This window comes from Eulemur rufifrons, chromosome 3, assembly GCF_041146395.1.
Source record: "Eulemur rufifrons isolate Redbay chromosome 3, OSU_ERuf_1, whole genome shotgun sequence".
In the NCBI taxonomy this organism is placed as follows: Eukaryota; Metazoa; Chordata; class Mammalia; order Primates; family Lemuridae; genus Eulemur; species Eulemur rufifrons.
Window position 1 is genome coordinate 68,483,680 of NC_090985.1, and position 20,660 is coordinate 68,504,339.

Genomic DNA, 20,660 nt, shown 5'->3' on the forward strand with positions numbered 1-20,660 from the left:
CAAGTATGGCATTCAGACATCAGGAAAACAGATCTGTCAACCTAAAGAGAAATTATTTTATGCACAAATCTGACAGGGGTGGGGATCACGCGACCTTGGAGCCACCTGTGGCCTTCGGGATCCTTGAGTGCAGCCTCTTCACAGAATCCAAATTTTACAGAACAAATCCTTTTAATAAAGGGCAGCACTGTCTTAAAATATGCTGTAAGGAATATCTCTAGCATTATCTATCTACTTAGTTAACTATCTAGTTAAAAAATAAGATTATTAGGTCCCTTCCTTCCTGCAGAGACTGAATCTTAATCTGTCATTCTCCTACTACTTCTATGATGGTTTGCACGTTCATACACTACCTATGATTTTCTTAATAATAATTAAAGTTGGCCGGGCGTGGTGGCTGACGCCTGTAATCCTAGCTCTCTGGGAGGCCGAGGCGGGTGGATTGCTCAAGGTCAGGAGTTCGAGACCAGCCTGAGCAAGAGCGAGACCCCGTCTCTACTAAAAATAGAAAGAAATTATATGGACAACTAAAAATATATATAGAAAAAATTAGCCGGGCATCGTGGCGCATGCCTGTAGTTCCAGCTACTCGGGAGGCCGAGGCAGGAGGATCGCTTGAGCCCAGGAGTTTGAGGTTGCTGTGAGCTAGGCTGACGCCACGGCACTCACTCTAGCCCGGGCAACAGAGCGAGACTCTGTCTCAAAAAAAAAAATAATAATAATAATAATTAAAGTTGTCTTTTTATTTGAATATTACAAAATGAAACTTTATATATTTTTATAACAGTACTTAGCATATGTAGAAGTTCATTTTCAAACTGAATATAATTAAAAAATAATTTTCAAATTCTTGCTAAATATTGTTCCCGAAGTTCTGAGCCCAAAGCCTAGTAGTCTCTTTTTGTTAACAAGGGAGATAAAAAAACGATAATACAAAATTGAGGCATTCTCCTTTACTTAATTAGAAGGTTCAAAAAAGAACTTCCTTACTATATGACTCAAATGTTATTTAGTGCTGTGTCTACATTAATTGCCTAAAATAATCCCACTTACTATTAGCTGTACTTGTACTACATTTTGGGAAAAGTGATTTAAAGGAAACATCTTTTCCCTTTCTCCAGCTTTCATTCCGTGGAGCTATTCATTAAAGAGTTGTTTAGAAAGTGCCTATTCTGTGCCAGACCCTGTCCTATGACTGGTCATGTGCAGCTTCATCTTCCCCTAAACATCACTGCTATGAAGGATGGGAGCTCACTGTAGATTCATCTTGATCCCTGACACCATCTCCTTATTCATCAATGTTATTATTCATGTAGAAAGTTTGCAGAGCTGTGATGATGGATGGCTACATGTGTGTCTTCCGTATAGCAAATTGTAGGAGAAAGTGGCTGGTAAGCACATAGCTATAAGCACGTGATAGATTACGAATTTTTAGATCTCTGCAGAAACTGCAAAGAGCAGGGCAAAGTTCATTTTATCAATCCAGATATCTCACGTCTAATCAATATAAAAGTCAACTGGCCATCAATATGCAAAATAATTTTCTTTTTAGAATATATATAGAGAAAAGGAAAAGCCTCCAAAAGAAGTTTTTTTCTCTACTTATTATTTCCCAAATTAAATCTTTATCTTAATACTTTTTAAAATTTAACAGATAACTCATATGTTTAGTTTTCATTTTTCCCTATTGATTTCCATATTTCTTAAAGGCACAGTAAGTGGTACTGCAGGTTAATGTCAAACTCCAAAATAAAATACTTATTTTATATTTCTAATAAAATATTTAATTGCCTCAATCCCATCTAATTGCTTTTACTCTTATTCAACTTTTTTTCAGGTTGTGGGGCTGGTCCTTCTTAAAAGTTTGTACTTCCAAATTTATCCTGTATCTCACTTTTTGCTGACTTTGCTAAGCAGTTTCAGAAAAGGGCTATTATTCCTTGTAGGTTTTCATTTAGTAGGTATAACCCATCAACCAAAAAGAGAACTTACACTGTACTTTTATGGGTTTAAACTTGGTGTGAAGAAGTTAGAAAAATAGAAAAGGGCAGCCCAGATATTACACAACAATTAAAAAGAACGAGTTAGATCTATATCTGATCTGTAAAGCTGTACACGCTGTACTATTAAGTGCAAAAAGCAGGTTGCAGTACGATGTATTACAATAATAATATTATTAAGAAAAGACTTGCTTGCAAATAAGCATATACTTTAAATATGAGCAGGAAGAAGGGTGCAGAAGGATATACATCAGGCTGTTAATTCTGGTTAGCTTGCTTGTTAGTGACAGTGGGGAAGGTTAACAGTGGGGGCAGATAACCAGTATTTAAAGATTTATTTTTTTCTTTACATACTGTGTATTGTTTTACCTTTGAAACAACTTTTTAAAAAAGAATTCATAAATAAAGCTTTAAAATGTAATGTGAATAACACAATTTAAAATGAATAACCCTTTGGAGAACATTTGAATCTAGGATTATAGGCTAGGAATACTGTACTATCTCTGGTATATAAAGGGTATATACTTAATAAAGTCAAACTGCATTTTAGACAAGTAATAAATAATCCATCAAGAAAGTGAGTGTGAAAATAGCTTCCATCAGAAACACATCATACTTTAAGACACTGTTATGGACAAGAAGAGTAATTATTACACTTTAAAAAGTAGTTTCAGTGAACAAAAGTGACATAAAAAATTGAGCTATGTAGCAGAATGCAAGCTTTTTTACTTATATTAATTAAAAAAATATGGCAATATCACACAAGGAGACTAGTATTTACTCAAAGCAGATTCTTCAGTAAAGCCTCCAATTCTCATGTGGATTTTATAAAAATATCAAGGCAACAGAAATATAAATATCCTTTCATAAACCAACTTTTTTCTTGTAAAAGACTCACTTATAAGCTTTTATTTTGAAGTAAATTTAAAGATGGTGACCTAGAAGATACAAGTACTTCTGGGTAAGGCTGAAGACCCATTTGTTTGTTATCTTTCAACTTTTGCACTATAACTTTAGCAAATTCTTCTCCTTGGATGTCAGTGGTGTCTAGTAATTGTCTGACTTTTGAAGTCCTTGTAGGTTTGGTGCTAATAAGTTCATAGTCCTCCTTCATGATCAAGTCCCTGGACAGAAGGGCGTCCAGTGACTGGTTAAGGCAGGCTTCTGTCATTTGGTTCACAATGTCTTCCCTTTTGCTCTGGATCCACTGTTGGGCTAAACCAGGCTGCAGACGCTCTGGAGAAGAGCAAAGAATGAATGATTAAAAAGGCGAGGACAGATAGATAGCAATGAGTAAAATTACATGAAAAAGAAATAAGGCATAAAACCTAACTTTCTTGTGATAGTGCCAATATGGAACACCAGTATTTTGGGGGACACTTATTTTTCAGGAAACATTCAGAAGGTTAGGTTATCTCTCCCCTTACCACCCAGAAAATGCACTGCCTTTTATATGCTATAAATCTTGGGCCAAAACCCATTTTTTAAGTTTTCGTTTTTAGGTCTGTTTTTTTTTTTTCCCCAAATATAAAATATATCTACATATTTGTTAAATAAACAAAAATTTTACCTTTAGTAACATTAAGCAAAACCTCCTCTCATTTCTCCCTCCCTAGAGATTCATGGAATACCACTTGTGCCATTATTACATGTCAGCATTCCCATCTTCTGGGATTTGAAGTGCTTTCCTACTTAAGAAGGTATGCATTTATCATATTGAGGAAATAACAAACCTTAGCATATGGCAAATCTACTGAACATTTATTTGTGAGATAAATGGCATAATTTACAAACTGTTTTATAGTAAATATTTACCTGAATTTCCCTCAGCTAAGAGTGAATTTATTATTGCTGTAGAGTATGGAATAGTCTTATCACAGAATGTCACCTTTTGAGATGCCGAAATGTTAGTATCCCAACTGTGATTTACTGAACAGTGATGCGGCTTCGCAGAAGAATAGTCCTGAGTTTTTCCTATAAAACACAACATCTTCATTAGGGGTAGAATAGTCCTTAGATACTCCTATTAGCTAAAATATCAACATTTGAGCATAGAGAAGGTAGGCTTCAATGTATTTAGTTTTTCACTGCTATTAAAGATGGTTAAGAGACCTAATTCTGCAACTATTTTGTAAAACAAAAAAGGGTTTATACAGAATGTTACTATAACTTCTATATGTGATTTTCTGTCCTATGTAAATTATAAATCATGGAATTTTCCTTCTTCACACAGTCCCACATTTCTCCTTGTGTATCTTCTTATTCTGTACTTTCAATGTATCCTCTGAATATATCTATGACGTGGGTTTTTCTACTTTCTCCTCTGGCCACCCTACTCAGCCTCATGGCCTTAATCATCACCTCTATTCCCAAATCCATATAATTACACTTTCTGTCTTCATTCAACATTCTTACATTTTCAAAAGGCCTCTGGACATCACCTTCATATGCGCTGCTAGTATTAGGTCATCAAATCTGAAATGTCTGATTTCGAATTAAAAATGTAGTTTATGATATCTCAAACAAGAAGCAGTAAAATTAATCAAAGTATGCGCCTAAATGGTAGCTCATGTATGCCAGCAGCGAATAAGCCAGGGAAGAAGCCTGGAGAGTGAGTGGCGATGAAATCGTCAAAGGCCTTTTCCACAGCTTGTTGAGAATTGAATATTTTTCCTTGCAAGAAGTGGTCCAAAGCCTGGAAGAAGTGGTAGGCAGTTGGTGCAAGGTCTGGTGAATACGGTGGAAGACAGAGAGTTTCCAAGTCCAGCTTCTGTAGTGTGAGCCATGTTTGTGCAACAGTATTGTCTTGCAAGAGGACTGGCCTGTCTCTATTGACCATCTCAGCTGCTTAATCACAAGCATCCTCATCATTTCATCCAACTGGTCGCAGTAGACATCCACTTTAATCAATTTGACCAGGTTTCATGAAGCTGTGGTAGATACCAGTGCTGGACCACCAAACACACACCATTAGCTTTTTTTGATGAATGTTCGGTTTTGGACTGTATTTCAGCACTTCATCTTTATCCAACCATTGTGCCTAATGCTTGCAATTGTCAAAAAGAAACCATTTTTCACTGCACATAACAATACGGTGTAGAAATGGTTTGCCTTTATGTTGTGACAGCAAAAAAAGGCAAGCTTCAAGACGATTTATCTTCTGATGCTCACTTAATCCATCTATCCAGCTTCTTTACCTTGCCCATTTGTTTCAAATGGTCCAATATTATTGGAATAGTAATGTCAAACATTGCTTCTAATTCACACAGAGGTAAAGATGGATTTGTTAACACTACAGCTTTTAGCTCATCATTATCCACCTTGATCTCAGGTCTCCCATGAGGCTCATTTTTAAGATTAAAATCACCAGAATGGAATTTCTCAAACAATCGACATACTGTGCATTTATTAGCCACATCCTTCCCAAATACTTCATTATTTCAAGCTGTCTGTACTGCATTAGTTCCATGATGGAACTCACATTAAAAAATAACGCAAATTTTTTACTTATCCATGGTTGCACAAAAATTGCTCTAAAAAAAATTTCAAAGATAATCACAAGCCAAAGTGTACATTTGAAAGAAGGAGGATGTACCTTCACAATGAAAAAAAAAAAACAAACCAAGACGTGTCAAAGTGAAATGTCAGAGATAGCAACTGTCAAAACCTAGTACTTAAGGAAATCGGACATTTCATACTTAATAACCTCTATACCTCAAATTAAAAAAATATTTAGAAACTTATTCATCAAAATTATAAAACATGTTTCAAACTTCTATTTCTGTTAGTTGCACTAACGTTCTCCCAGTTTACCAGGCTTAACAACTTATTCAGCTTTACTTCTTGTTTCCTCTCTTCCCTCCTCCAAACGCAAAGTTACAGAGTCCTACGGTCAACTTCTCCATGACATCTCTCACACCACCCCTCCCCTTTTTATTCTGCCTCAGTTCTCATAATTACTCACTGGCACTACAGTTAATAGTCTCCTAACTGGTCTCCCCATCCCAAGTCTCCTTTTCCTTTCAAAATATCCTACAAATTCCCATCAGGATGAATCTTCCTGAAGCAAAAATTTTATCATGTCACACACCCTTGCTCAAAAATTTGCAATAGTTGCTCCCTTCTCAAGTAAAAAAGCCCAAATAGTTAGCCAAGTGTTAGAACTTATGATGACTCCACCCTGCTTATCTTTTATCATTCACCCTCTTCATCGGCTAAACCAAACTACTCACTGTTCTGTGTTTTCTTGCTTCTGTGCCTCCTTGTTCTTGTTCCTTTTGCCTGAGATGTCCATCCTTTATAACTAGAGGCCCAGCCTTCAGCCAGAAATAATTTCTTCATGATGACAGCATAGTGTAGTGGAATGACACGAAAATATTTATCAAAAGATCTGGCTGCAAGTCTTGGCTATGCTAGCTACCAGCTATATGGTTCAGAGTCCTTACTCTGTAAAATGAGGACTATTTCCCTCATAAGGTTGTCGTGAAAGTACTTTGTAATGAGAGTTACTCCTCCACTGCACTACCATTGCTCTAGATCCACAGTTCTCTTACAATACATCACTTTCTATCTTGTAGTATGGTTGCTTAGAAATACTCCTGTTTCTTATAAGAGGCTTTTTCCTTTTTTGGGGTATCTTTCCATAGTGTCTAACGTAAATGCATTTAATACCTAAATGTATTTGTTAAAGATCCCACTACTATTTTCATATTTTTAGACCCTTTAGACTTTTTAAACAATGAGTTACAAATGCAAATGAAAGAAATGTTCCATGTAAACCATGATTGCTTGCCACGGATATGCTCTTGAAAGAAAATAGAAAACTTGCACATCAATACTGATTGGAAAATTTACGTACTAGATAGAAAATCATTGTCTTGGGGAGCTGACAGGGACCTTGAGGTTTCAGGAGAACCACTATTTTTATGGAGCTGAGAGGATCCACACGATTCCTAAAGTAAATAGAAGGTAAAGGATTTAGGCTAATAAAAAATAATTTTAAAAGTTATATAGCTTTGATTTCGAAATAGTTCTTGCTTGTGCCTTATTACAAATGAAGAATTAAAACTACTAAAAATATTATACTTTACAAAATTAAAGAAACACATACATCTATAAAATAACCGACAAAGATGAACTTAATTTCTTAATTGACTCAAATGGAAGAAATGGGGCAATAATGAAACGTTAAAAATAATTATTTTTTCTGTATTTTCCACATGAACTCCAAGGCTCTGCCCAGTGGCTAGAATAATGGATGAGAAATTTTATATCTGCAACTCTGGCCACCTATGTCTCTTTACACCACCTGCTTCCCTTCCACTGCCGGCCATGAGTGGAAGCAGCCTGAGGCCGTCACTAGATCCAGCTGTCCAATCCCGGACTTTCCAGCCACCAGAACTGTGAGCCAAATAAACCTCTTTTCTTTATAAATTACCCAGTCTCAGGTATTCTGTTATAGCGACACAAAACAGACTAAGGCAGGTATGGAATTTTCCACTTGTGACATCACGTTAGTACTCAGAAAATTTCAGATTTTGGAGCACTTTGGATTTTGAATTTGTGGATTAGGAATCTCAATCTATATTATTTTTCTGAATCTGTAAAATGAACATATATATTCTTTTTTTTTTTTTTTTTTTTTTTTTTTGTGAGACAAGGTCTCACTCTGTTGCCCAGGCTGGAATGCAGTGGGGTGACCACAGCTCACTGTGACCTCCAACTCCCAGCCTCAAGTGATCCTCTTGCCTTAGCCTCCTCAGTAGCTAGGACTACCACCATGTGCAACCAGCCCTGGCTATTTTTTTTTTTTTTTAATTTTTTAGAGACAAGGGTCTCACTGTGTTGCCCAGGCTAGTCTCGAACTACTGGCCTCAAGCAATCTTCCCACCTTGGCCTCCCAAAGTGCTGGGATTACAGGTGTGAGCCATTGCATCTGGCCTGAATATGTATATATATATTTTTTAAAAAAAAAGACTAATATGAAATAAGTCTGAATAAATGCAACTAAAGAAATCTTTCTTCTTGTATAGCAACAAAAATGTTTTTTTCTCTTAACTAATTATTGTAAGAGGTAAGAACAAGTGGCATAAATATAGTGGTAAAATTGTAATCAATTATTTGCCTATATACTACCCTGGGGTGTCATTCCTTGTATAAAACAATGCCAGGGATGGAACTCAATGACAAAGAAGCCAGAATTGTGATTTGATGGGATGAACAATGAATGGAGAATGAGAAGAGCTGGGTTTCAAGTTGTAGATTGCCATGAGCTACCACACAATTCCTGAAAGCTCCCTGGGCTTTAGTTTCACATGTATAAAAGAAGGGGTTAGACGGAATGACTTTCATATTCTTCCCACGTTCCCACATTTTTAGTTCAACATTTTTTTTTTTTTTTTTTTTACCTCCTGTGGACCATGATTTACAGGTATGCTCAGAGATAATTCCGTTTTCTTCTTATCACATACGTGAAGAATACTTGAAGCACTCTGTAACTGGAATGAATGCATATATGCACTTTAATTGGAGGTGATCAGGAAATTATAGAAGTAAAGTATAATCTACTTAACATATGTTTATACAAAACCAATGGAAAGAAAATCTACACAGTTGAAAATATAACATATAACTTAAAGGTAGAGAGAGTGTAGAATAGGGGAAAGAACTTTAGAGACACAGACTCTGAATCCTGCCTAATATAAATTGGTTACCTTGAGCAAATTACTGATCTCTCAGAGTCTCAGGGCTTCATTTTTAAAATGTAATAATATCTACATGAAGGATTGTTCTAGAGATTGAGATAATGAATATAAAGTGTCTGGTACGAACTAGGTACTTAATAAATTTTGGGAGGTATGTATGTCTATATCTATAATTGTTAAGCATTTACTATATTTCCGGCACTGTGCTTGTAAATACTATTCTTATTTTCATTTTATAGACAAGAAACTGAGGTTTGGAGGTAAAGGAGGTATTGTGTCGTAATGGAATGGTGGGGGCCATGTAACCAACCAGATCTGGTTTAGATTCAGGGGATACCTAACTGACCTTGGGCATGAGACTTAATCTCAGTTTACTTATCTATAAGTTGGAGATAAAAATATCTGTTTTGCAGGAGTACTGTAAAGAAAATTAGAAGTAATACATGCAAAAAGGCCCTATGATTATTTGTAAGCATTTAATAAATGGTAGCTGCTACATAATTTATTTAAATACTATAAGTTAAAATTGTTCAGTGATTTCCTCCTGTAAACCAAACTTGGATTAGTTGCTGTCATTACTGAGTGATTTAAAAATAAACCTCTATCAGTCTGCTTTTCTTCTGCAGACCAACATAACACCAACTACTCTTCAGAACTTTGGAAATTGGTGGGTTCCACACTCAGCCCTCCATTATTCTCATTTATAACTATTTACTCCATTACATGGCTAAGGAACTTTAGGAGGAAAATAGTCCTATTCATCTGTGCATATAATGTACCTAGCACAGTACTTTGCACATAGCAGTTCGATGTATATTTATAATTTTTTTTTATTTTAACATTTTTTTCTTAGAGACAGGGGTCTTGGTCTGCTGCCTAGACTGGAGTGCAGTGGCATGATCATAGCTCACTGTAGCCTGAAACTCCTGGGCTCAAGTGATGCTCCTGCTTCAGTCTTCTGAGTAGCTGGGCCTATAGGCTTAAGCAACTGCATCTGGTTATTTATTTATTTATTTGTAGAGATGGGGTCTTGCTATGTTGCCCAGGCTGGACTGGAATTCTGGGCTCAAGTGATCCTCCTACCTTAGCTTGCCTAGTAGCTGGGACTACAAGTGTGTACCACTGTGCCTGGCTCCAGAAATTTCTTTATGAAAAATTTTATTAAATTTGTACTGTTGTCCCTGACATTAGCCAGCTGGGTGGGGTATTACAATAAGTGACTAACTTCCCTATACAGTAGTCTCCCCTTAACCATGGTTTCGCTTTCTGCAGTTTCAGTTACCCTTGGTCAACTGTGGTCCGAAAATATTAAATGGAAAATTCCAGAAATAAATAATTCATAACTTTTAGATTAAGCGCAGTTGTAAGCAGCATGATGAAATCTCACATCGTCTAGCACCGTCCCACCCAGGATGTGAATCATCCCTCTGTCCAGTGTCCCCATGCTTTATGTGCTACCTGCTCGTTAGTCACTTAGTAGCTGGCTCAGTTATCATATCAACTATCATGGTATCGCAGTGCCTATGCTCAAGTAACCCTTATTTTGCTTCATAATGGCCTCAAAGTGAAATAATAGTGATGTTGACATATTGTCATAATTGTTCCATTTTATTATTAGTTATTGTTAATCTCTCACTGTGCCTAACATAAATTAAACTGTGTCATAGGTATGTATATGTAGGAAAAAACATAGTATATATAGGGTTTGGTACTATCTGTGTGGTTTCAGGTATTCACTGGGGGGGTCTTGAAATGGGAGAACTTCTATACCTCAGTTATCTCATCTATAAAAATCAGATGATATTCTTTTCTTCTTCTTTTTTTTTTTTTTTGAGACAGTCTCTTTCTGTTGCTAGGGCTAAGTGCCATGGCATCACTCTAGCTCATAGCAACCTCAAACTCCTGGGCTCAGGCAATCCTCCTGCCTCAGCCTCCTGAGTAGCTGGGACTATAGGTGCGCACCACCACACTCAGCTATTTTTTTCTATTTTTAGTTGCCCAGCGAATTTTTTTTTATTTTTATTTTTAGTAGAGACATGGTCTCACTCTTGCTCAGGCTGGTCTTGAACTCCTGAGCTCAAGCAATCCTCCCACCTCAGTCTCCCAGAGTGCTAGGATTACAGGCATGAGCCACTGTGCCTGGCCCCAGATGATATATTCTTGCCATAGCAATTTCACAGAATTGATACAAGAGTTTATTAAAAAAAGAAAAAAACAACTACAACAACTCTAAGTGAAAGCAATATAGCAACTTAAAAATACTGATGAAAAGTAGCTGGCTATGGTGGTTTATACTAGGTAATCCCAACTGCTCAGGAATCTGAAGTGGAAGGAATCACTTGAGCCCAGTCTGGGCAACATAGCGAGATCTTGTATATAAAAAAACAAAAAAAGGAAAAAACACTGGGCCAGGTGCAGTGGCTCACACCTGTAATCCTAGCACTCTGCGAGGAAGAGATGGGAGGATTGCTTGAGCTCAGGAGTTCGAGATCCCATCTCTACTAAAAATAGAAAAAATTAGCAGGGTGTGGAGGCCTGAGCCTGTGGTCCCAGCTACTTGGGAGGCTGAGACAGGAGGATCGCTTGAGCTCAGGAGTTTGAGGTTGCTGTGAGCTAGGCTGACGCCACGGCACTCTAGCCTGGGCAAGAGAGCGAGACTGTCTCAAAAAACAAACAACAACAACAAAAAACCCAAACAAACAGAAAACACTGAAGAAAGTAACATTATTAAATGGCATTAAGATAATTGAAAGCATACACTTTATTCAAAAAACCAAAATTTCTTCTTAAAATTAACAGTCTTAAATATAGAATCTTAGTGTTTCCGTTGTTTGGGGACAAAAAAGGAACTGGACCGGTTCTCTTCCCTTTCATAGTTAAGACAACAGGCCCTCCTATCCATCTTTGTTTGGAAGAAGTGAAAGAAAAGAGAAAGGTGTGAGGAGGAAAAGGGAACAGAAAAGATAAGGCAAAAAGAACTGTTGTCGGAAGTTTATATCTACTAAGAAGTTAAGGAATTGGTATACTCTGGAAAAGACTGTACCTACTCAGAACTGGGGGAGTGAGTGAAAAGGTCTCAAAAGAACTAAAATACAGTTCCTCTTTAGTTCCGTTAATGCACTTCCCTTTTAAACCTAAGGTTATATCAGTAGATGCAGCAAACCACAAGGGGCAGTCTCCTTCAGAAGTAAGTAAATTGCAGACTGTGCTTGTTCACATCCTGAGAATTTAGCTAACTGTTGGTTTTTATCATCATATATTAAGAAAAATTTAATAAAACCCAGCAAGTGCTAAACTATGCTTACTTTGCCCTAAAGGACTATAGTTGCTTTTTAAACAATTTTTGATAATATTAAAAAAAACCCGTAGTAATAGGCCCCTTCAAGTATTCTTCTGATCCACAAGAACCAGACTGGGTAAATGTGACAACTGTCCTAGGAAATTCACATCAACATTAACTGCTACTGCTACTTTGGCCTACGTAACATGGAGTGTTTGAATAGGAAAATGAAAAAACCCAACAATTAAAAAATACACACTTTGGTCTCAATTATAATTAAAAATTCTACAGCTTAATTGGCAATGAAAAATAGAAGTGAAAAACCCTGACATCTATTACTCTGAAGGCATTAAAATTTTAGGAAAATAAATGTAGATTAAAAAATAAACAAACACCTCTAGTGCTTCAGGGCATTCACTGTATACAACTAGCCTTTGCTACACATTTTAAATTTAGACCTGATTATAAACGTTCTGGAAATGTTTTCAAAATTGAAAAGGTAGATTCTAATAAACTCTCCCAGCCCCAAACTGTAGCCTATGTCTGTGAGAAGTACAGAAATTAAAAACTAAAAATAAGTAATGTACACGTTGTTTGAAGTTCTAATTTCCACCATTTCATTTGGCAATTTACCTTTGTTTTCTTTAGCTGAATAACGGCTTCAAGAAAAGTTATTTCTTCAAATGTTCTCAAAACTGGTTCAAGTTCTATTACACATTCTAAACAAGAAAAAAAAAAATTTGAGTTCAGATTGCTTCTAATTAGTAAATTGAAATGCTAATATTTAATTAATAAAGCCACTGATGACGTTCAACTGCCTTCAGAGCCTTTATACTGACATACAGATAGACATAAGGACCAAAAGAATAGGATTGAAAGTTTAAAAATAAACCTTTATAATTATAGTGAACTGCTTTTCGACAAAGGTGCTAAGCCAATTCAATGGTGAAAGGATAGTCTTTTCAACAAATGATGCTAAAACAATTGGATATCCATCTGGAAATATAAATTTAGACACTTACCTCACACTATACATAAAAATTAACTTGAAAGGGATCATACATATAAATGTAAATAAAAGAGAAAATCATCAAGATCTGGGGTTAGGCAAAGTTCTTAGATATGACATCAAAAACAAAATCCATAAAAAAATGATAAGTGGACCTCAAAAAATTGAAAACGTTTATACTTCAAAACACCGTTAAGAAAAAAATGAAAAGATAAGCCACAAACTAGGAGATTATATTTCCATATTCCGTATTTGCTAAAGGGTTTGTATTTAGAATATATAAAGAACCTTGACAACTTAATAATAGGACAAATCATGAAATTAAAAAACAAGTAAAAGATTTGAATTTCACTGAAGTAGACACACAAATGGCTAAAAAGCACATGAAAAGATGCCTTACATCATAAGGAAATGCAAATTAAAACTGCAATGAGATACCACTCCATACTCACTAAAATAATTATAATTAAAAAGACAGAAAATAAAAAGTGTTGACAGTGATGTGAACTGAAACCCCCATACATTCCTGGTGGGAATGTAAAATGATACAGCTACTTTGGAAAACAGTTTGGCAGTTTCTTAAAAATGAAAGATAAATTTATCACATAACCCAGCAATTCTACTCACAGATTTATCCAAGAGAAATGAAAACATATTCATACAAAGACCAGTATGTGAATAATCATAGCACTATTTCTCCAATAGCCAACAAGTGGAAACAATGAAAATGTTCAACTGGCCAGTGGTATCAACAAAATGTGGCACATCCATATGATGGAGTATTATTCAACAATAAACTACTGAACAAGCTACTGAGTCACCCTACAGCCTGGATGAACTTGAAAAACGTGATGCTGAGTGAACAGAGCCAGATGCAAAGGACTACACATTATTATCATTCCATTTATATGAAATGCCCAGAAAAGGCAGATCTAGAGAGACAAAAACAGATTACTGGTTGCCTAGAGTTAGAGGTGAGAACAGGTAGTGATGGCAAATGGATATGAGGAATTTTTCTGGAGTGTCAGAAAATGGAATTTTTCCTTTTTTGGAGACAGGGTCTCACTCTGTTGCCAGGGCTAGAGTGCAGTGGCGTCATCATAGCTCACTGCAACCTCAACTCCTGGGCTCAAGTGATCCTCCTGCCTCAGATCTTCTGTTGTTCTCAGCCTCAAGCTGGGACCACAGGTGCATGCCACCATACCTGTCTAATTTTTCTATTTTTTGTAGAGACAGGGTCTCACTATGTTGCTCAGGCTGGTAGAAATGTTTTAAAATTAGATTATGGTGATGGTTGCAAACTGTAAAATCACTAAGAATTGACAAGTGTACACTTAAAATAGATGAATTTTAAGGCATATAAATTATACTTTAATAAAAAGCTCAGAAAAAAGGATCTTTATTGTATAATAGTTCCTGTCTCCGCTATTGTGCTACTTTGCCACTTAATGAGTACATTAATTGAACAGTTGAACCTATTAATTTCAGAATGTATATTCTATTAGTCATTAATTTTTTTCAACAAAGATTTATTTAAGGGCTTCTTCTCTTCCTTAACTCAGTTAACCTAAAGTTTCTCTTACTTTTTGACATTATAATTTCTTTTTGGTCTGAACTTTTCATTTCTTTTCAGTAGGTTTACCCAAGTAGGTACCTCGTGCTCACTTTGATATCTAGAGATCCCTTGTACTTTCATGATCTCCCATTTGGTCATACTGACAGTTTTTTTTCCTTGCATACACTTAAGTTTTTCCCTATTATTGATTTTTATTCTGATTCTTCCTTTCTCTTTCAGGTTCCCAGCACCTGCTTTTCACCATTCCTAGTATCCCAAAGGCTATCAGTGAAAAATGTCTAAGCTAGATAACAGTGATTTTTAGGAAATGAGATAAAATCTTATATACATATATATATTATAAAGCTGAGTATTTTTATAGCTAATTTTAAAACGATACAATTTAAAAATAATTAGACTCTGAATTCTTGTTACTAAAAAAGCAATGCAATGTGTTTTTCATTTAACACATATTCATTGCTCATCAGCATTTTTTTTTTTAAATCAAAAGTTGCTAAGATAATGGGTTCACATTTTATCTCATTTCCCAGAGCCATGAGGAAGGGCATATATCTCCTTTGTTCCCAGTGCCACTTTCAAATAGTAATTTCTTCTCCTTTCCCTAAAAATTTTAGCTCCTCTGAAGTTCATGCTATTAGGCGATACTTACTTCTCTGCCAACTTCCTGGTTTTCTCCTACTGTTCATTGAAGACTCTGGCTTTTGGCTTACTGACTTCTTCACCCTGGTCTGGTCCGTACTCCACTGGACACTTGAGAGGAACCCTCTGCAAATCTCTGGGGTTTTCCCTCTGTGTACCCTTCTCCTCTCTGGTACTATGTCCTATGAATTCTATCTGCCTTGGTCTACCCAGACTGTTGTCCCCATCTCCTCGACTCTGAGTGTCCACTGGACTGTACATCCCAGTTCCCTCCCTGTGCTGCATCTCTCCAGGCAGTACGCTGGGCAGTCAAAAGACCACCTCAACTGTTTCCCATCCCCCAGGGATCACCGTCCTTCATTTCCTGATATCTAGCGTCTTAAAAACCACTCTTTCATATATTTAGTCTAGATCTTTTCGTTGTTTCAGGCTTGAGGGTAAATTGGCCTGTTACTCCATCTTGACTGAAGTGCAAGTCATTGATTTCTCTTTAATTCAATGTCCCAAACTAGACACTAAACATGACTTGGCAATTTTATTTTGCTTTCCAAATACATCTATCATTCCATTCTCACAGATCAGTGGTTCTTAAAGTACGGTCCGGGGACTCTTGGGGGAGGGGGGTTGGTCTCTGGGGCTCCTACAAGGGTTCATAAAGTCAAAACTATTTTCACAATACTAAATGCTAAAACATTATTTTCCCTTTTTATTTTTTCCCCTCATGACTATATAGTAGGTTTTTCCAGAGGCTAAGTGAGGTGTGATGGTATAACCGCTCCAGCAGATAATGGAATGTGTTCATGTTCTTATGTTTTAATTTCTAATGTAATAAATATCAATAGACATGATCCACATATACAAAAGCTCTCTGATATCCTCATTAATTTTGAAGAGTTTCAGAATTCCTAAAAGTTTAAGAATTACTGTCTTACATGAGTACCTTGTACTGCTGGAGGAAACACTTAAGTCCTTTTCTTCATGTTTCCAAAGGGAGGATAAAATTCCCAGTTCAATACCCAAAAAGGAAAAAAGCATGAGAGGAACGAGTCCAGCTTCTTTCTGCCCCTCCATCACTCCTCCTCAGACTTATCTCATTTGTTAATTTTAGACAAAAACTGTGCATGCCTATCTGCTGCCTTCTCAGTTTTCTTTCTTGGAGAAGGCTTGGAAGGCTGCTTGTCTAAAGCATGCCCACTTCTCTGCTCCCCCATGCAGAAGCAGGGCGAGGCCTGTGGTGAGCTGGTCAAGCTGTCAACTCTATGAGCAAAGTATTACCAAGCCCATTTGGCCAGAGAGCTAAAGGTACGTTCTCCAATTAGCTTGATCCGTAATAAAGCTGATCTTTTGGTCACCACCCATCTTTCTCCTGTGGCTTTTCTTAATCCATTCTGAACTTAGAAAGGGAAGATAGGGATAATAGGTATTGTGCTTTATCTTCTCTTCTTAAACCTCCTACACTCCCTACACTTCATCGTTCCTTTGTGCCGATCACCTGTTCTCACGTTACAGAAAACAGAAGCCATGCGAGGGACTCCCTCAAAGTTCTACTACCACATCTACAAACTTAGGTGTACCTGTGTCCATCTTTCCTGCCTCATCTCTTTTAAAGTGGAAAAAAGTGTCCATATACGCATACAAATGTAAACAGTATCACTTGTGCTCTGGATGCCGTCCCCTTCACCTCCCTAGCACTCTGTTCCTGGTAGTCTCCCTCAGCTCTTGCACTGCCAATCTCCGCCTGTCTACCAGATCATCTGACTAGCATATGACTGAAATTATCACTCCTGTCAGAAGATTTCTCTTTCCTGTCAGGAATTCTCAATTCTGCTCTAGAGGCAGTTACCCATATATCAACGCTGTGAATTAAAAGAGTAAAAAGAATTTAAACGACTACTTTGAGCTAATCATCTAATTTGCATTATTTTTCAAGAAATATTTTATTCACAGTATATTAACTACTTCTCTAATTCAAACGGTCCTGATTCAAACTGTGTACTCACTTAAGAAAGAGGGTCTTTCATCTGGATTTTGAGCCCATCCACTTTCTATTAAAGAGATCATAAGTGCTCGATGAGGTATATCACAGGGCAAACTTTCTTCACTAGTGTCAGGTCGACGTCCTTGCGACACACTATACATAATCTGCAAAGGATTGGTGACATCTGTCAAAACAAACAGATTTCATTTCTTAGAAATATATTCTGATCCAGTGAATTAAATATATTCTAAAACTAACCAAAAGAAAATTACGGAATCTTAAAATTTTAGGAATAATTCATTACCCCTCTTTCTGTAAAAGGAATATATATATATACACCAGCCATTGCCAGACTTGTCTGCCTCCTGTGGGAGGAGTTTACATGGTCACCTCACTAATTCTGAGTTTGGTCATGTGATTTGATTTGGTCAATGTAATGTGAGTAGAGCAGAGATGAGTGAAACCTAGAACAATCAAGAAGGGTGACAGGATTAATATCTAATGTGGATGAGAAATAAACACTTATTCCACAAGCTACTGAGATTTTTGAGGTGGTTGTTACACAGCAAGCTGACCTATACAAATCTCAAAATAATCAGGGAATGAAAAAGATTATTTTTCAATGTTTGTTAGTCTTTAAATTTTCCTATAAAGAGTTTTACTGCTAGAATGGAGTTCAGAAATACTAATTCAAGACTCTCATTTTGGCCGCACTAGCACTTTGGGAGGCTGAGGCAGGAGGATTGCTTGAGGCCTAGAGTTGGAGACCAGCCTGAGCTATATAGTGAGACCCCACCTCTACAAAAAATTAAGAAATTAGCCAGGTGTGGTGGCATGCACCTGTAGTCCCAGCTACTCAGGAGGCTAGGGCAGGAAGATCGCTTGAGCCCAGTAGTTTGAGGTTGCAGTGAGCTATGATGATGCCACTGCACTCTAGCCCTGACAACAGAGCGAGACCTTGTCTCAAAAACAAACAAACAAAAACCCCCCAAAACAAAAACCACCTCTTGTTTTGCAGAAGACAAAAATGAGGACTCAACAGATTTAGTGGTTTTATCATAGTGCTAATTACTATCAGAACAAGACTTAGAATTTAGGTTTTTCTGATCCTTAACCCAGTCTGCTCTCCAGTAAACGGTGGATTCACAACTGATCCTTAATGCAGTATACGTTGCAGTGTAAGATGGATTCACAATTGATAAACTGTTATGTTTTTATAGTGTTTTCCATAAAATGAATGCTAGGCAGATTTAAAATAAGATGAGCTTTAGACAGCCCTGAGTGTGGCTGACTAACACGATGTTATCTAGAATAAGGAAGTCAAAGTTTATTTACCTTCAAAAGGCTGTTTTCTGGATAACACTTCCCACATGATAACTGCATAGCTGTTTAAGATGAGAACATACATGTTATATATTATAAATGAACTCTGCATAATAAACTAAAATAGTACTAATTTTAAAATGTGACTGTGAAGATACCATTTCTGAAATTGATACGGTAGTGAAATGCTATGTAAAGAATCACTACATACAGCCAAGATGATGGATGCTCACATACAGTTTTATTTTGAAAAAAAAAATTATCTTAATTTGAAAAATTAGGAAATTACTGCAACAAAAGCTTAATGTTACATGCAAGAATAACTTTTTCTGGATGATTTAATATTGGGTTTAATTATTGAACATCCAGATAAGCGATGCTCTCTAATTACATGATTCTATTTTTCACATAAAATAAAGAGAAATTTAAAAAAATGGTCTCACATCGCTCTATTCTGTTGACTATTTTTCTGATCTCAGTATAGTCTTCTTTGGAAGTAAAAATATTCTGCTTACAATTTAACTTCAGTTGTCAATCACCTAGTTAAGTTGCACAGAGTTTGTATTTAAGATAAATGATTAAATAGGATTGCTTGAGGCCAGGAGTTCCTAGACTAGCTTGAGTAAGAGTGAGACCCCATCTCCACAAAAAAATTTAGCCACATGTCCTGGCAGCTACTGCAGAGGCTGAGGCAGGAGGAGGATCGCTTGAGCCTAGAAGTTTGAGGCTGCAGTGAGCTACAATAATGCCACTGCATATAGGAATTTTGCCACACCATCAAATTACCTGTGCATTGAAAATGGACACATAGAATTGATTAAGTACCAATACACTGTCTTCGAGTGAGAATGAGGATTATAGAGGGAATTCCCACCCAATCAAGGAATATTTCCTTTTTCCCTGACAGAGAATACTGAAATTGAACATAAAGGCACAATTCACAAAATGAATGATAGTTAGATTTATTTTATTTTATTTTATTTTTGAGACAGGGTCTCACTCTGTCACTCAGGCTGGAATGCAGTGGCATCATCATAGCTCACTGCAGCTTCAAAATTCCAGGTTAAAGTGATCCTCCTGCCTCAGCCTTCCAAGCAGCTAGGACTACAGGCATGCGCCACCATGACCGGCTAATTTTTTCTATTTTTAGTAGAGACAGGGTCTTGCTCTTGCTCAGGCTGGTCTTGAACTCCTCAGCAAACAACCAGAATCAAACAAGGTATTATGCTTATTACTGCATTATGAGATTGTAAGTAATCTGCATCTGAAACATGAAAACATTATGTTACCTAACACACTGATTTGTTATATAAAAAATTCACCCATATATAAATACTAGGGATTCTTTAAATAGAAACATTCCCAGTATGACTAAGAGTTTATTTATTTCTCTAAGAAGATGTGTAGATATCAAAGGCTGAAAGGTTGAACAGGAGAGAAACTTAAAGCTAAAATGTTAGGAACCAGTGTTTCCCTCTGCTTCTCCAAGTCACATGTGATAAATAAAACCTTTTTTGTTTTTTTTTGGAGATCGAGTCTGTCGCCTTAGGTAGAGTGCAGTGGCATCATTGTAGCTCACTGCAACCTCAAACTCCTGGGCTCAAGTGATCCTCCTCCTGCCTCAGCCTCTCCAGTAGCTGCCAGGACACACGGCTAAATTTTTCTGTAGAGATGGAGTCTCATTCTTGCTCAAGCTAGTCTCAGAACTCCTGGCCTCAAGCAATCCTCCTTCCTCGGCCTCCCAGAGTGCTAGGATTACAGGTGTGAGCCACCACACCTCGCCTAAAAATTTTTAAAGGATGTAAAAGTTGCTTAAAGCAAGTTATCTCTAATTTGAAAAACATTAACCACTGTGGCTTCTGTAGTTTATTTTTACCAGTTATGAAACAAGAATAAAAATCACACTTTAAAATGTAGCTTCAAAATTCTGGTTGATTAATCTCATGTTTTAGACAAGGTTAACTCTGAGCAAGAGCAACTTTACTATACCTATATATATCATGCTTGACACTGGCCCTTGATTTTTGTCCAGGTTCATAGTTTTCAGGTGGCATATAGATAATTGTCCCTCCTTCTGGTGCAGATTTGCTACTTCGTGATTGTGAGAGGGACATCAAGCGCCATTTTGATAAACCAAAATCTGCAATCTGT

General features: G+C 36.8%; 1 protein-coding gene across 1 annotated transcript in view; it reads right to left on the reverse strand.

The window, feature by feature from the left end:
• Window positions 1-2,786: 2,786 nt before the first annotated feature.
• RIPK2 (receptor interacting serine/threonine kinase 2) overlaps window positions 2,787-20,660 on the reverse strand; it is a 33,741-nt gene continuing 15,867 nt past the window's right edge. Inside the window, exons 4-11 of the mRNA XM_069466259.1 lie at window positions 20,499-20,656; window positions 18,522-18,571; window positions 17,209-17,370; window positions 12,618-12,703; window positions 8,408-8,497; window positions 6,859-6,952; window positions 3,816-3,974; window positions 2,787-3,236 (exon numbers count right to left, since the gene is read on the reverse strand). Coding sequence (XP_069322360.1) covers window positions 2,899-3,236; window positions 3,816-3,974; window positions 6,859-6,952; window positions 8,408-8,497; window positions 12,618-12,703; window positions 17,209-17,370; window positions 18,522-18,571; window positions 20,499-20,656 — 1,137 coding nt within the window. The 3' untranslated portion in view covers window positions 2,787-2,898. The remainder of the gene's footprint in view (window positions 3,237-3,815; window positions 3,975-6,858; window positions 6,953-8,407; window positions 8,498-12,617; window positions 12,704-17,208; window positions 17,371-18,521; window positions 18,572-20,498; window positions 20,657-20,660) is intronic.